The sequence below is a fragment of the Aythya ferina genome (assembly GCF_964211825.1).
Source record: "Aythya ferina genome assembly, chromosome: Z".
NCBI classification, from domain to species: domain Eukaryota; kingdom Metazoa; phylum Chordata; class Aves; order Anseriformes; family Anatidae; genus Aythya; species Aythya ferina.
The window spans coordinates 24,803,648-24,820,282 of NC_140299.1; the positions used below are offsets into that span (position 1 = coordinate 24,803,648).

A 16,635-nucleotide genomic window follows, 5' to 3' on the forward strand; every position below is an offset into this window, starting at 1 on the left:
ATGTACAGTCAGAAAAATACATTGTTTAGTCATGCTGGTTACGCTGAACAGGAAACTAGTGATGAATTGAGGAGAGGAACTGCTGGTGTTTAGTCTGAAATGGCTGCTGGGCTCAGCAGGATGAAAGCACAGCTTATCCAGGTCCGTCCAAGATAAAGCAATGCTTTACACTTAATGTAGTTAGGCCAATCAGACAGGAAACACTGCACAAAATCTGTCGCTGGTTCTCAAATGTAAACAGTGATGAAATCCCTTCAAAGAGAATGGGTATCATTCACTAGCAGATTTTGCTGCCCTCAAAACTAGTGGCATTTAGTTCATTCATGCCGATGTTGTTCTATCATCACTAGAAAAATACTGGATTAATGACTTCTGTGAAATGTCTGGCATTTGCAGACATTAATTTCACACAGTTGGATGATGTTTTTGCATTTTGTGTATATTCTATGCTTACTAGCAAGGACTCAGCTTTTCTTAGGAATTATTATTTTTAATTTGGCTGAATTTCTTTAAACAAACAATTAAGGGAATCTAATGTACTGCAGAATGGGCTGTTCTAGCTGCATAGAAGATGGGAACAAGTCTTAACAATTGTTCTTGGTAATCTCTTAGTACAGAAAACAAGAAGACTTTTCTGTTTCATCAGCCAGTAGAAAGTCTGGTATAAGATGAAATCTAGGAATGAACCAGTGCCTCAAATAAAAAGCACAACTTTCAGCTCACTTATAGATGGTGATAATACCTTTGCTTGCTATCATCCTCAAGATGCCAGGCTGAATAAAGGGCTTTACAGTGCAGGACAAATAAATCAGGTGTAATATTTACGTGATTTGGAAGGCTGTATTCATTTTCTGGATGAATTGGTTGTCTTTATGCAAAAACTGCTTTGTGTAATTCTTCCTGTTCTTCTGAGTAAAAGTTGAAAGAAAACAGTAGAAAGCAAATGTAAATACCTATGTGTTGCCTTGATGTTTAGCTGTGTACCTTGTAGGAAGGAGATTAGCTTTTAACTCGCTGTGATTTTTAGCAGAGTTTGCATGAAAGCACTACAACCTCTAGCATACTAGGCATTTTGATTAAAGCTCTAACCTTTGTACAAAGATGCATCATGTGTACAGGGACTCTAATATGACCTTTTCATTTCCTAATGAAGCCCTTCACTGCTTAGGTAAAGATTGGTCCTCAGAGAAAACTATCAATAAGAGAGACAATCAGATGAGCAAAACATCTCCTCTGAGCTTTTTAATTCCAGCCAGAAGTGCAATAAATAAGTTCAAGTGGTTTATTACGATCAGGAGCTGAGACTTTCGCTTCTCCATTGCTAGAAACTTTCTTTCCTGTGTAAGTTCCTGTGTAAGTGCAGCAGCCGATCACCTCTTTAGAAGAGCCCAGTGTTACCTACACACTGGCAGTGGATACTTACATCCGTTCATTAGTGGCTGACTCCAGAGTCTCTTCATTGCAGAAGAAGCTTATTGAAATTGCTGGATGATTTTTCTACATCGTCCTAATGTGGACATGTAAGGAGATTTCTATGAGACTGATTTTTCCAGATAAGAAAATAAACAGGACAAATCCAGAGGAAAAGGACAAACATTTATGAATGACTAAATAAAGCTAAATAAAAATTTGTTAAGTGGATGCAAACATTTGTACGTATTTGAAATATGGAAGTATAACAGTATGTAGAGATGCTCAAATGTTTGCAAGCTCTGTACACCTAACAGTAATGTGTGAAAACAAACGACGGGGAAGGAATACATAGAGTAAAATTAACAACAAGGTCATTATCATATGTATATCCATATATATCCATATAATGTAGGATAGTTCCAGGTTTCAATAAAATGCTGCAAAGTGCTACAGCAATTTAGCATTAGTACAATTAGTAAAGGAAGTACAAATAGGAAAGGTGGATGAAAGAGCTGTCTTCCCCCAGTTATTAGTAGTCATAACTGTTTGTACGTGTGTTTCATTTGGTGTTAAACTTATCTTTTGTTAATCTTCTGTCTTTTCTTTCTGTTTCTGTTTCTAGGCCTCTTCCTTATCTTAGGCTTGATACTTTACCCTGCAGGTTGGGGATGCCAGAAAGCAATAAGCTATTGTGGACATTACGCTTCTGCTTACAAACTAGGAGACTGCTCCTTGGGCTGGGCTTTCTACACTGCTATTGGTGGCACTGTTCTGACGTTCGTCTGTGCGGTCTTCTCGGCGCAAGCTGAAATTGCTACATCCAGTGACAAAGTGCAAGAAGAAATAGAAGAAGGAAAAAACCTTATCTGCCTCCTTTAACTCCAGTGGAGAAAATACCAGTGCCTGGTTATTAATTTTCAGTATAATTGACTGGATAAGGAGATCTACTTACCAGTTTCCACCGTTTGTGTGATTGAGCCCCATGCAGTCCAGCCCTGAACTACTGAAATGATCTTTCTTCTTTGCTGGGCAATGAGGATCAAATAAAGGATTCTAAGAAAGCAGAATGTAAATACTTGCGAATTTTTTAGTTTCATTATGTTATCAGGACATTGTGGAATATACTAATCAGATTGGGGATGTGAGGAATCATGTATACATTGGGGATATTGTTAAGACTGACAAATTCTGATAGATCGGATTGCCTTGCCCACCTTGGTCACTTTGAAGAATCTGGATTTAAAATAATGAAAGCCAGCACATTTTTTCGTATACAGAGGAGAAGCCTATTTTAATTGGGCTTTGTTTCCAAGGGCTCCCCTCATCTGTGACTTTTTCACCACCACCTGGTTTGGTACCATATTTTTCACTGAGGTGCTTTTTGATATTGAACTTCCTGAAAGTACAGTGCCTTCTTGGAAGTGTTAAGATGATGGAGAGAGCAAAGCTGACATGACAGTTTACACTAATCTTTAAGCAGTTAAAGTTGAATCCCTTTCTTCAGCTTGAAACTAACAACACAATATGCATGCCCCTTGTTGTTTAGCAGGTAAATTATTTTGGTTTAGACTATGCACAGAAGCTGTTGTTACACTGGCTTTCACTTGACTCTGATAAGTGTTAGAAATACCATTTTACCGTATGTTCAGTAAAGTATTTTTACAGCTACTCTGCTTTTATTTGAAATCCCTGAAATCCCAAGCAGATGATAATTCCCCACAGCACAGCTTAGCATTATCTTGTGAATGCCAACAGCTGGGATGGGGCTTAAGACTCTTCTACAAACGTAGATCAAATGTTGGACTTCAACGGTATTATTCTTGCTCTTGCCAGTGAAACTTCATTCATAGTCTACAGATCAGTATGTCTCATGTCCCAGAGCCAACTGAGTCCTTAAGAAATCTAAATTTTTCAGGAAGTCATGCCAAATTCTAAATGGCTGGGAAGATCTTTTCCCATTTTTTAAACCACATGTAGTATGGAACCTTTTCCAACTAAATCAGCAGAAATAAAACAGACCTTGCCACAAATGACATTCCTTTCTCAAAGGCAGTTGGTTGCATTACTTGTGGTGTCCCATCACTTACTAGAACTACTTATAAAAACAAATCTTAAAGGTATTTAAAAAAAAAAGGAATGATGCAACTGTGGCCTATGAGCATTGGGAAGAATTCATGTGAGAAGTAATTCTCATGAAATTTAAGTGAATTTTAGATTCTTCATCTTACTTAGTAGTAATGTTTCACATCATCCAGTAATAGCGATGCTCTCTATCACTTCACTGTAGAATGTGAGCAGAGATTCAGGTTTATCGCCGGGTCAGTCTATCAAAGTGTGCCATTAGCTATTTATAGATATTAAAAATTGTTACTCTGCAGGTAGAAGACTAATTTCCATACACTGCTCCTCCCCGGTGACGCAAAATACAAGTCTCTTTCAGCAGCCACTACAGCAAGCACAGGGCTAGCCATGAGCTAACAAGCGAGCACGAGCAGTCTCGATGTTGGAGCACCCCTTCAGTGCCTGCTGTGCCCCCCAGATGCTGCCTAGGCCTGGCTGACCTGTGCAGCAAAGCAGGCTCAGCTCTTCAGTGCCCAGCCAGGGCACATCAGTGCCCAGTGCGTGTTCAAGCCACATGCCAGATGGATGCAGAGGTGACTGCTGAGCCACTGGTCAAAAACCAGGATTAACTTCTGGCAATATTAAAAAGGGATTGTTTTAATCTAGCCTCCTCTTGCATGCACCTGTTGCTGCAGCCCACTTCCACCATAGTCTAGATTTTAAAACGGGTAATTTTATTCTTAATATTTCATTTTAAAAACATAACACCACCAACAGAACAACAAAGTTATTGTCTGCAACTAAACTATTCATGCCAACTAGCTGCACAAAGCAAGATTTAGTTTAACAGATCAAAACTACTAGTGAAAACCGGTGTCCGAGGACAAATAAAAAACACCCACAGCCATATTGCCCTGTCCACACTTGTGCTTTTCGTGTTTTTTTCCTAGACACACAAACGTACCCTGTGAAGGGCATGCATGTTACTTGTACTTGAAGCCTAGCACAGCTGCTGGCTTGTACAACGCAGCCTTCCGGTGTTCCTCTTGAGCCCTCTACTGGAGTGCACACTACTGCGGCTGGGGCATTAGCTCAGTTGTGCTTTTGTGGACAGTGTAATGGGAAAAGAGGGGCTAGTAAGAATAAGAGTAGCCTGTAAGTTGGTGAAAAATGAATTACAAATTAGATTTATGGTTTTAGCCTGTCTTAGGTGGGTAGCAATCCAATGTCAATGTTGCCACTGCCAAGTCTTGAAACTATATTATTGAGGAAAATGCTGCTTTGGCTTCAACACTTGATTATCCAGAATAAGGTCAGTTTTTCCAAAAGGTATGAAGGGCATATACTGCTTTGCTTTAGATGTAAATCATGAACAACCTTAATATACATTACTAGCCAAGCTCTGCTATGATCTACAGCAGGCTTAAAATTTTTAATATTGGGGTTTTAAAACACAAAGGAATTATTTTCAGTGGCATGTTTTGCTTTTGTTTGCATTCGTAACCAAGAAAAAACAGCTTTTCTGCTTGTTTCTGGTATGCTATCACCCTGGTGTGCAGCAGCATGATCAACTAACTTGCACAGATATTTATGTTTATTACATAGCACAGATAGAAGACAGGCTGGGAAGAAATACAGGAAAAAAAATAGAATTTCTTTTCTCAGGGTTCTGTTTTTCTAGCAAGTGATAAGGTGGTATATATTGCAGCTTTTCTCTGGATGAGTTTATCAGATGTAGGGTGCACTCATTAAATTTGACAGCTGTTTAAAGTTGTTCCCGAATGTCACCTCAGCAGCAGCTTTCAAAGATGTTTCCCCCAGCCAGCCCCATCACCACCCAAAAAAAACAAAAAAAGATTATTCAGCTTAAAGCTAAATAAATTTCATGAGGGGGACTGCGGAGTGTAACTGCTTGTTAAAGTATATGCACTGCATAGGATCTAGAAGACTTTGCTGTGGATTCTTTAAAACCTGTGTGCCAATTTCTTCAGTTTAATTTTTTTTGTGGTATTGAAGAATTCTTCAAACATCTGTGGTTTGATCAACTTTTTAAACTTATATTCTGTAAAGTGCCATACTTTTTTTTTTTTTTTTTTTAATTGTAGCATATTTAAATATATATATATATACACAAATTTGTGTGAGATGTGCAATAACAGGAATGTCTTTTTTCATAGTTTTTGCTTTTAAACAAGATATTTGGAAAGGGACTTTCCCAGGGAAGAAGTGGCTGAAGTTTTGATGGTGTGGATAAACTAAGCATAGATTAATGCAATAGAATTTCAGAGTTTGAGGATGAATACAACAGTAACAGTAGCTTAAAGATTTAAGAAAAAAAAAAACCTTCCAGAGGGATCTAAAATAGATCTATGTAATACAGACAATTGAAATGTGAAACTGCAGCCATCTCTGGCAAAATACAATCTAAAAGCTGAAAACGCTCAGCAAGGTTTCTTCATGTGCTTTATTTATGCACTGCAAAAAACATTGCTACTGAGCTATTTACTGTTTGTCTATATCACCTTTGTATCTATTTTACTCAATAAAGTTCTCTGGAGTCTAAGTTCTTTTTTCATCCTGATCATTTCAATTTTGCATTGTTATCCCCCATCAGAGTGTCTCACTTGCCACTCATGGTCATAAATGAAGAGGAGTTAGTCTCCCTTGAAAGCTGTGGGCACTGGTGCCTACAACAAGGGAAGGACAGATCCCAACAAAAGCAGATCATGGCAGCAACATATACAGCACAGCCACTCTCTACAGGAAGAGATGCTGTGCCAATCCAGCTAGATGAGATTTTGAGCCATGGTTTATTTGTGGTACTGTTTTTTCTGGTTCTGAGTCACCACTATGTACATTTGTTAGCACGAATGATGTACCTGTGTTACTTTTTAATCTGAAATTCAATTAAAATGTGAGTTTTTCAAACTGTAACAAGAGTCTGACTATCTTAATTCAAACATATTAAGTATGCTTAACCAGAGCAAGTTTTTTTTAATTGTAGCTTTAATAGCATTTAAGAGCCCAGCCCAGTGATTTTATTAGTGTTTTAGGTTTCTAACTGACTTTAACCATTATTACCACCTACTGATCAAAAAATATGTGATTTGAAACTGTAGCTATGCATTATACAATACAGTTGCATTAAAGAGACTTTCTAATTAAATACGTCTGACGTTTTTCATTTTGCTACTAAGCACTTGTAGCTCCTTTCTCATGAAAAGAGGGGTAGAGAAAGTTATAAAACAAAAACTGCTTAATCACAGACCTTTAAATAGCATTTGATATGATGCATATTACTTTTCACCTGCAACTTGACAAACCCTAAAGAGAGGTTATATATTGCACTCTAAGCAAATTTATGGCAGAACCAGGGGAGTGGCTTTTGGTAGTTCAATGAAAAGTTGGGAAGTCTGTTTTCTCTGAAAGTTGTTAAGGCCAACTTCTATTGAATTTACATTGACATCAATTAGATTGAACTGAGCTTCTGACATTTTATGAACTTCCAAAAAGTAGTTCTTGATGAAAACTTGAAACATTTTCCTTATCTTTTAGAAACCTACAGTCCAGAAAAAAGAGGATAGGTGCTACTCAGTGAATCACTACTTCAGACGCCCTTATGGATTTCAAAGCAGGTGTATATATATACATGTACATACACAATGCATTCTACAAAACAAAACAAACAAACAAACAAAAAACTGTAGAAAGAAATTGCAATCTGCACTTTTTGTATAGCAAAAATCTCTTTTTTTTTTCAAAGTGATTAATTAATGTAAAGGGAAATGGGGAGTTCAATTCTTAAAATGTGTGAATTCCCATAGATTGCTGTGTTCTGGTAAATTGTTTCCTCAGTTCCAGATGCATTGAGAAAGTGAATATATATTATTAACCCAGAGACAGGTGTATAAAGACATTGTCCTGCTCCTATGATTCATTGAAAACTTGTTTTCAAAGTCTTTTTCTTTGATTTACAGTATCCACACAGAAGTGAAATTCTGAGAGAGTAGCAATCAGTGCACCCTAACCAGATTGAAGTACCACTCTGCTGCAGTAAGATCAGTAGTTATTTTGTTCTGAGAAAAGCTAGTAAGAAAAGTTCAATTGCATTATTCCAACTACTCTCAATTGATCCAACTACTTCTGTTTGGTTGCTTACCTTGGACAAAAAAAATCACCTCACTACCCAAAACAGGATATATATTTTTTCTCTTGAGTATCAAAAATGCATGCACAGAAAAGCCAACAGCCCTGTACTACAACATGGCAACATGTGCTTTGGCATGTGTGCGATGTCTACAGCTCAGACAATGCATGACTGGTCAGACACAGCTCTTTTTAAAAAAACAAAATGGACTGAGCTTTAGCCAGCATATTCTACACAGTTTTAAATGGACACATTTGTAAAACAGAAAAACTGAGTGAATGGTCACACGCAACTGGACTCTAAACCAGGTTGTACATTAGCCCTGTTCCAGGCACAATGCCTATTAATAACTCAACCTCCAACTTCAACATCAAAATCAGTCTCTGAAATTTCTCATCTTGCCAGCTGAAGGTTTCCTTCCTGAAACATGGGATACAAATGAGTAAAACCTGGTCTTCTCGATGCTTTCCACAGCAACTGCTTGTGCTGAAGTGTTGTCCTCGTATGACTACCTAGTCATCCAATGAAAGTAACTTTTTGGATAAGCCGTATATGCTTTCATTAAATAGCTAGACAATTAATTTCTTTTTTTTCCGCACAAACCAATGTACAGTAGCATGATCCTAAAGTCATACCTCCCAGCAACACTTCCTTTTTTCCTCACTTGTGTGAGACGTGGTATCTAGTTTAAGCCTAGCATGAAGTTAAACTAGTATTCTGCTGCTGAGATAAGATATCTGAACTATTTCTTAATTTTTTACACTGATGAGAATAAAAGCTATTTGTAGGCATAAAATTAATTTGTATGGAAAAATACATTCAAAATGTACTACTTAGTTTGTAACTGAGTGAAACCTAACACTTACTTTTCTGATTATGTGATCCACTGTGCCTTCTTCATAATTTATAATTAGAATGGTCTAGGTGCATGACTTTTTTTTGTGTGTGACAGAAGTATCTTTCCATAAGTATCACTAAGTTATTTCTAAACACATTTCTCTGCTCTGTGCTGTTTGCTGTGTGTGCTTGCTTCCCCAACATAGAGCAAATTCATGAACAAATTCAAAAATTGTTCATTTAGTCTGCCACTCTCACCCTAGATCTGTAAATTACAAAGAAACGAATTAAGTTAATGAAGAACTTCACTACTACATGATATGTGCATGTAGTAGTACAGCACGGTGATCTAAATTATTTCATTTTGCCCTTCAAGGAAAACTGGGAAATAAATTCAGTACTATAGAGTGAGTGTTACAGCTAATATCATGTCAAAAAAATAGTGCCTCAGGAAGAAAGGAAAAAAAAAACAACAAAACAAGACAGCAGTGACACAGAAGTGTCAATTCAATAGAAATTAGGAAAACAGACAGTACCAAACCAATGCTGTTTTCAGCAACTTCATTTTACTTTCAACAATGTTTTAGGATTCACTTAATAGCTGCAGAATTTCATTCAGTAATGACAGAACATGTTTAAATTTTAACTCTCTAACTTTACAGCACAAGTAAGCAGGCTGCAAGTATTTAAACGTTCTTCATAATATCTGAGTAAGCTAATTCTGATTATCTTACTGTATAATTTTGATAGTGGACATTTTACTTTCCTGTTTAAGCAGAATTACAGCATTTATATACAGAATTACAAAAAACAAGTGAGATTTTTACATAGATCAGCCGCCCTGTGTGTCATCCTGAACTTCAAATGAAAAAAAACTATTTCATTCAAAACTATACAGAGCAAAAATCCAGGAAAAAAAGTATTTTTTTTATTCTATGACACTGTGTTAATACAATAAATATACAAAACTTCTGAAGTACTCAGACATGCAACAGAGGGACAGAAGAAGTGTGTTTGTACAGAACCATGACATTCACCAGGATGGCAGAGCATTGTTAGTAATTTACAAAATATACAAACATCCCCAGATAAATAAAACCAACTCCTAAATTACATATCAATGACTACTGACATTCCAGTGTTTAAACTTCATACTTTGTACTCAATTTGCCACAATACTACAAAATGACAACTGAAGTGGATGCCATACTCTGATAGTTAATAAGAGACTGTAAAATCTCATTTTAGTTAAGTAAAAAATATTTTAACAAACATCAGCCGTCTGTTGCCAAAGCTACACTCAAACTTTTCTGTCCCTTTTGGGCTGCAAAGTGTCAGAGACTTCTGGTTTAACAAATCATGTGTACGTGAATCCTGAATTTCACATATGAGGTTTAAATCTGTATTATTTAACCCATGACATTAGAAATCAGCATTCAGTAGACTTTGAAAATTAAATCTGTTTTCTCAAAGAATGTTTAAATATTTGGGAAAAAAAATCTACCTGCCAAATTCAGGTTTTATTCTGAAAGTTGTTTTTTTTGTTTGTTTGTTTTTTTCCTCCATAATATATTATGCTAATGTACGCTATTATGCAATCTTAAACTTGAATTTAATTGCAAGGATGTTGTCCCTGGGATTCATACTCAAGAGCTATCCAAGAGAACTGTTTAAATTAAATTCAGAAGTAATCCATATTACAGTTCCTAGATAAAACACTCAAATTTAAAAAGATTTTGAAAAGAACAATCATGTACTGCTAGAAGTGTGGTACCTGTTCTCAAGAGAAAATGAATTATTTTGTCTAGAAAGCTTTTCATAACATCCCACACAAATTTAAGTTCAATGCTAGAGTGTCTAGTAGTGTAAAATTTTAGAGCCCCTGTATAGTAAAAACTAACCAAACTGCTTTTAAGTTTGCAGAGAATATTTAGAAGAAAGTATATTTGTTAAAATGATCTTCAGCATAGGTGAAACTGCTACATTTATCCAAATTCAGGTTGGATTTAAATAAGTTAATAAAAGAAAGGAGGCTAATGCAGACTAATGGTAATACTGATCAAGGGATTGAGATAAGTTTGTGTTTTTTTAATGTTATTGTGTTATTATAAATACGCTGTAATGAAAAAGACTTAATCTGTGAAGGTCAGTCCATATTCAGAACATAGAGGGGCCTCGGAAGCTTACGACTGATTCTCACTAATCGTGATTCTTCTTAAGAGCTGAATTAATTTCAGCTACAGTGATATTTCACTAGTTTGTATGACTTTGTCCATCCTGTTTTCACTTTCTAAAAAAAAGTTAAAGAACAGCCCAAATACTATGCATAAGACTCACAAGTCAATCAAGGAATATCAGATAACCTTTGAAGGACAGAAACATTTATATTAAGACCTGATTGAACTCTAGAACATTGTGATGGTATGTAGCATGACTGACTGTTCAGTTCTACTGCACCAATTTAACCTCTTAGGCCTTCAGTTCAATGCGTTAACATTTGACTTTGTGAAAGATGTATATTTCTCACTTTTCCAACTCAAAATAGTTAGGAAGCTTTTATTTTCAGCTTAAATCAAATCACAGAGATGGCTGAGTTATGTTAAAATGAATTCAAGTATCTGTTAAATGCCATTGCTTCAAAAGCTTGATTTTAGACAATATTCCTGTTAGAAAATTAAATACTGTATATTTGGACTTTTGGACAAGCAGTAAACAGAGTGACTGACAAGGCTAGAGATTTAGTACCACTTTCAAACACAAATCTACTTAAAAAAAACAACCTCAAGCACAACAAAAATATCACTGCATGTAAAAGAAGGGAGTGAGGCAAAAAACTAGTGTTCGAAATGTCAATATTCATTTCTTTCCCAGCAAAATGATTACTCCAAGAAATGAATATTGAAATTAAAAATAGTAAATATATGATCATTTAGGTCTGTGATTTAAACCATCAGTTAACTTCCTTAAACTGTACATTGCATTACACATCCTGTTACAAAGAATGTTTATGCACCATTGTCATTTCTCACAGGTAGAGAATACTCCATGAAAATAGATATAAACAAAACCTATAAACTGGTGCAGGTAAATTCTGGACCAAAACACTACTTAAACATGATTGAGTAACTTAACAGTATTCATGCAAGCTTACAGGTTTATATCAAAAAACTTATCTAAAAAAAAAAAAAAAAAAAAAGAAAGAATTTACATTTACCCTACTTGTATTTGTACTCCAGCAGCAGCAGCTGAAATTGCAGAAGTATCAGCCAAACCTAACTTACTACGTCTCTCAGTCTACCCCACTTCTTACACTAGAAATAGGGAAAACAGTTATTACAAGCAAATATAATTGATACAAAGTGCTTTCCTGAAGTTTAAAAACAGAAGAGTGAACCACTAAAAAAACTCCAAATTCCTAATGTATTTATTTGAACATTAAATACTGCAATTAATTTTCAGGCCAATTGTTGAAATATTTGTCTCCCATAAGATATGGAAGGTTCTATGTTAGAGATAGCAACATATAACAGAAGGGCAAAGAACAATTATCTTTTTTAAAAATAAATAAATTTATAATAGAAGAAACCAAACATTTCCCATTTTACCCATGCACAGCTGAAGAAGAGACAAACATGCTGTGTGTATTTTGTTCTAGGCTTTTAGGGAATATAATAAGTGACCGGAATATAAAGAACAATCAAAGAGAACCGTAATGACTTCTGCATTTCTCTACATTCGGTTACCCTTGAACGCGTTCTGAGCTGCACTGGTTGCTGCTGTTGATGCGGCGTTGGCTGCAGCAGTTTGTACAGTTTTGTTGGACATCACTCCTGTTGCAAACTCTTGCTGTGCTTTCTCGAAACTAGCGCCAGTTGTGCGGTAGAGACCATGCACCTAGGGAGGTGTGAAAGCAGTGAATAAGGTGTGCCGACCCTTCCATTTCTTAGTAAAATTAACAGCAAAGTCTCAAACACAAAGCAGAGGTCTGTGGTGGAGAAATCTGGCTTGTTTGTGTTTGGGAAGGTCGAAACGAATTAACAGAATTCTTTTCCACAAGTCCTACAAATTTTCATTGCTTTGCTGCATGCACAGCAGCAGCAATAGCAGCTGTAGCAATACTTGTAGCTTTTTGCTGTTTCACCGGAATCTCATAGGTCTTTACTACATGTACAGTATCTACTGTCTGAAACAACGTATTTAAATATGCAAACAGACTGCAGCCTTAGTATTACACAGGGACCATAGCTTGCAGAAGCATCTTCTGTCTCAATTTGTCTACAGCTTGGCCAACTCATTGAGTTAGAGTTAGTAAGTGCTCAGGTTAAGAGAAACAGCAGGACACAAAATCAAAAAAGTTTTTCTGAATCCATTGTGTCAATAACACCCTCAAATATTTTTCTACATAATTTTTTAGAAACATTTTAATTTATCTGATTTACATGTTTACAAGAACCTAGTAAGCTAAACTCTTAGTGAATATAGTATAAAACATGCTAATAATGCTGATACCTGTCTGCTAAACTAATGTGATGATCAATAGCTCTGCAAAATAAGCATGGATATTGAACAATATATGGCTTACAAAGCCTTCAAACAATACACAGCTATAGTACAACAAAAAAATCAAATCCCTAGTAACTTCCAATTACTTGAGCATTAAAACTAAAAAAAAAAAAAAAAAGAATTAAAAATTCATAGCTAATCAATTCCTTAACTAGCTGACAAAATGAATTGTCAAAAAACTTTTTCATCCCTGTGAAGCAGTGGAATTAAGGTTGCAACTTTTTCGTTAGAAATGAAACAATTTCCATGCCACATCTGAGTATGCAGGGTTTTTTAAATAATCCAGACGCATGTGGTAGAAAGAGTGTTAAAAAAAAAAAAAGTTCTACATTCTTGTTTCTTTCTTTCTCCTATCCCTGGATATTTATGCAGAAAACAAATAAGGAGAAGGGAAATCTACAGTTTATGCTTATAATTTCTAGCTTACTGTATATAGGACAGAAGAGCCTGGGTATGTGAAAACTTTTAATCATAATTGTGAGGTAGATAGAATTATTAGAATTGCTAGCACATCATATGCAGAATTCTCAATTTAATCAAAGCAACATCAAAAACCTATTAGCAGGGTTATTATCTAAATGTGGACCTTCTGGATGGGAATTCACAAAAAAGAACCACGGGAAAAACACACCTTTGAGGTTTTATTCAATGTAATCATTAACTGTCAACATGTTAAAATCAATTTCAGGAGAAAAATAAAAATGCTTTTCTGAGGTTCAAGGCATCTCTATCTTTTATTGATTTTAATCAATGATTAAAATAGAACAATGGCAATGATTCTAACATCCAAAATTTAGCAGTCATTTGAGTCACACTGTATTTCACTCAGACTGATGAATTAACTACCACAGATTTGAAAATTGCAACCTCATATCTACAGCTACAACCTTAGTGAATTCACTTATCCCACTCACTGTGGGCTTACCTTCCCAACTTACTTGAACTTACTCTTCCCCATCTCAGTTTGCAGAAAATAACTGCATTGTAAGAACAGCTGAATTTAACTTGAATAACAGCTCAAGAAAAAAAAAAATACTATAGAAGCACAAATGTTAATATGTAAGGCAGACCCTAAGAACATCATGTCATACCCATTACTTTGAGCGTAGCTCTCCCAAGCAGGGAAACAAAATCTATACCAAACATAGAAAGAGAAGAGTGGAATAAGTAACTTACCTTTTTAAACATAACTAATGAGATCACAGCAGATGCTGTGAAAAGTGCAGCTATGATTATCATCATAATGCCAACTGGAATACTTTTATTAAGACCAGTAAGAGACGAAATCCATCCACTGAAGAAAGGAGAAAAGAAAAACTTTACTTTGCACAGCATAGGAGCCACTTAACAACAGGTATCCAAATCAAAGGGAAGCTTTATAACCTCCTGGTCCCAATCAACTTCCAACATTTTTGAAGAAAAAGTCAGGAAAACTGTGATGGTTTGTTGATTGGGATTAATGTTATAATTTTTTGAAACTGGAAAGGAGAGCATCAGATTAACCTGCTACAAGATCGCTGTATCTTTGACATCTCTCAATTTTTTGGAAACTGAAACACCACTGAAGTACAGTATCAAATTTGAAACCACAAAAACAGGTTGTCTTATGGAAAATAAAACATCAAGACAGGAAAGATTCTTCCAATGAAAAGAGCAAAAATATTCTGTAAACCCAAAGACCTTAAAAATTTCCTCTGTCTGCTTCAAATTGCTTTGATATATCTGATGTCTAACTGGACTTCACCACAAATATCCAAAATTCAAACTGAATTTAAACAAAATTCTAACGTCTTCTGATGATCTGGATACTTTTCACAACCATATGCCAAGTATTGTTAAAAGCATATTCCACATATGTGGCAAGTTGTCCCTCTAAAATTACTTTTTTTTCCCCCCCCATGTCAATCAAGGTCTCAATTAAAAAGGAAAACACTGGATTTGAGAGCAAAAATTGTGAAAAGGGGTTTTTCCTTATACTCTTGTTCTAAAACAATATTATTTTGTTTGCTGTACAAATGTTTGGAAGTTTGCAGCAAAATGTCACTGATACAGAGAAAGGTCATTACCCAGATCCAGTACTACCAGCCAGTCATAGTTCTCCATATCATATCATCTGGCTACTGTAACCATGCTTTTAGTTAATTCTATTTTGTTTGGTTATTTTTTTTTTCCTCCAAGAACAGTATGATTCCTAACAGCTTTTCCATGTAAAATCTAAATATTACACCCTGAAGCTTAAAATAAAAGTTATATATATATATAAAAGCTTCAGGTAAATGCTATACACTTATAAGCAGCAATAAAGAAAAATGAACAATTCTGAGCTGATTCATACAAACAAGCTTTTCAAATGGTATCTAAGATAGAGCACCATATTCACTCGAATACAATGTTAACCCATTCTTCAAATTTTAGCTGAAAATTTCATTAGCAAGTAGGAAGTATATTAATATAATTACAAATAACTGAATATACAAAACAGCATGTAAATGACTATTATATTATGTCTAAATTACTCTAATTTTTCTCTAAATTTTCCTTTTTTTTAATCCTAAAAATAGATCACATGACATCTCTACACTCCACTAAAACAGAGGAGATAAAAGCGTAGTCCTGGGTGGCTTACATTGTACAATAAAATTTTGAGAAGCCACATAACAGCAGTACTTCACACATATTCACCATTTTTCCCTAATTAAGAGCACTTTAAAAATGCCTTTTTGGGTGCTAAAATTAAAAATTTCAGTGAAAACAAAAAAATATATATGTATTTTGAAAAAACACATTGCAGTTGCTGTATGAAATTTGTGTTTTCTGTAGTCTTGTATATTGTCTGTCAGACAAACAATACTTACCAGTTTCCCCATCTTTGAAATCCTGCAGCTTGAAGTACATGTACAGCAAACTGACAGATATATACAAAGAAGAACACAAAGAATCTGAACGAACTGTCACTCCTGAAAGAGGGCAAAAAAAAAAAAAAAGATTACAAGTAGCCAGGAACAGAATGACTTAACAAATGCTACAGTGAATGAAGAATAGAAGTGTACCCCACTTTCAGACTGAAATTTACAGCACTAGCACTATGGGAAGAAAATCTTTTACTTGCAAAAGGAAATAAAATCTAATATGGAATTCCTGAAACACAATGGAGATCACAATACTAAAGCAGCTGCTGTTTGAAAGCAAAATATACAAAATACGCTTGCTATTTCAATTACTTAAGTGCCAACTTGAAAGACTAAAAGTGTTAAAAGCCTGTCAAAAACAGAAATACAAACAAACAGGGAAAACCTCACAGAACTCAAAAACTAATGATCACATGATCTGCATCCTACCAAAGTCCTAAAGAACGTACAAATCACTAGTTTAGTAACTGATTTAGGAACCAGATTTTGCTATTGGTAACATTTCTCGTGGAAGGGAATTTATTTTCATTTCAATTTACTCAACCAGTTCAGTTCAATAATTATCTCATTTTCTGCTGAGCAACTGAAACAAAGTTGAAAATGCAAGTAGTAGATTTCCTTTTCCAACGAAACAATATTCACTAAGGCAGGCTATGGATTCACAAAACCTAAAATTCTGAAAAGTAATGTATCATTCTGAATTCC

At 35.3% G+C, this 16,635-nt stretch overlaps 2 protein-coding genes across 7 annotated transcripts in view; one reads left to right on the forward strand and one right to left on the reverse strand.

Annotated features, from left to right (window-relative positions):
• The window catches only part of LHFPL2 (LHFPL tetraspan subfamily member 2), a 132,573-nt gene extending 130,096 nt beyond the window's left edge, over nt 1-2,477 (forward strand). For all 4 annotated transcript variants that reach the window (XM_084505264.1, XM_084505265.1, XM_084505262.1 and 1 more), the window contains one exon: nt 2,036-2,477. In XM_084505264.1, coding sequence (XP_084361390.1) covers nt 2,036-2,292 — 257 coding nt within the window. In that variant the 3' untranslated portion in view covers nt 2,293-2,477. The remainder of the gene's footprint in view (nt 1-2,035) is intronic.
• Nucleotides 2,478-9,002: 6,525 nt separating this feature from the next.
• Nucleotides 9,003-16,635, reverse strand: part of SCAMP1 (secretory carrier membrane protein 1) — a 41,700-nt gene continuing 34,067 nt past the window's right edge. For all 3 annotated transcript variants that reach the window (XM_084505259.1, XM_084505261.1, XM_084505260.1), the window contains 3 exons: nt 15,877-15,978; nt 14,198-14,315; nt 9,003-12,352 (listed from right to left, as the gene is read on the reverse strand). In XM_084505259.1, coding sequence (XP_084361385.1) covers nt 12,188-12,352; nt 14,198-14,315; nt 15,877-15,978 — 385 coding nt within the window. In that variant the 3' untranslated portion in view covers nt 9,003-12,187. The remainder of the gene's footprint in view (nt 12,353-14,197; nt 14,316-15,876; nt 15,979-16,635) is intronic.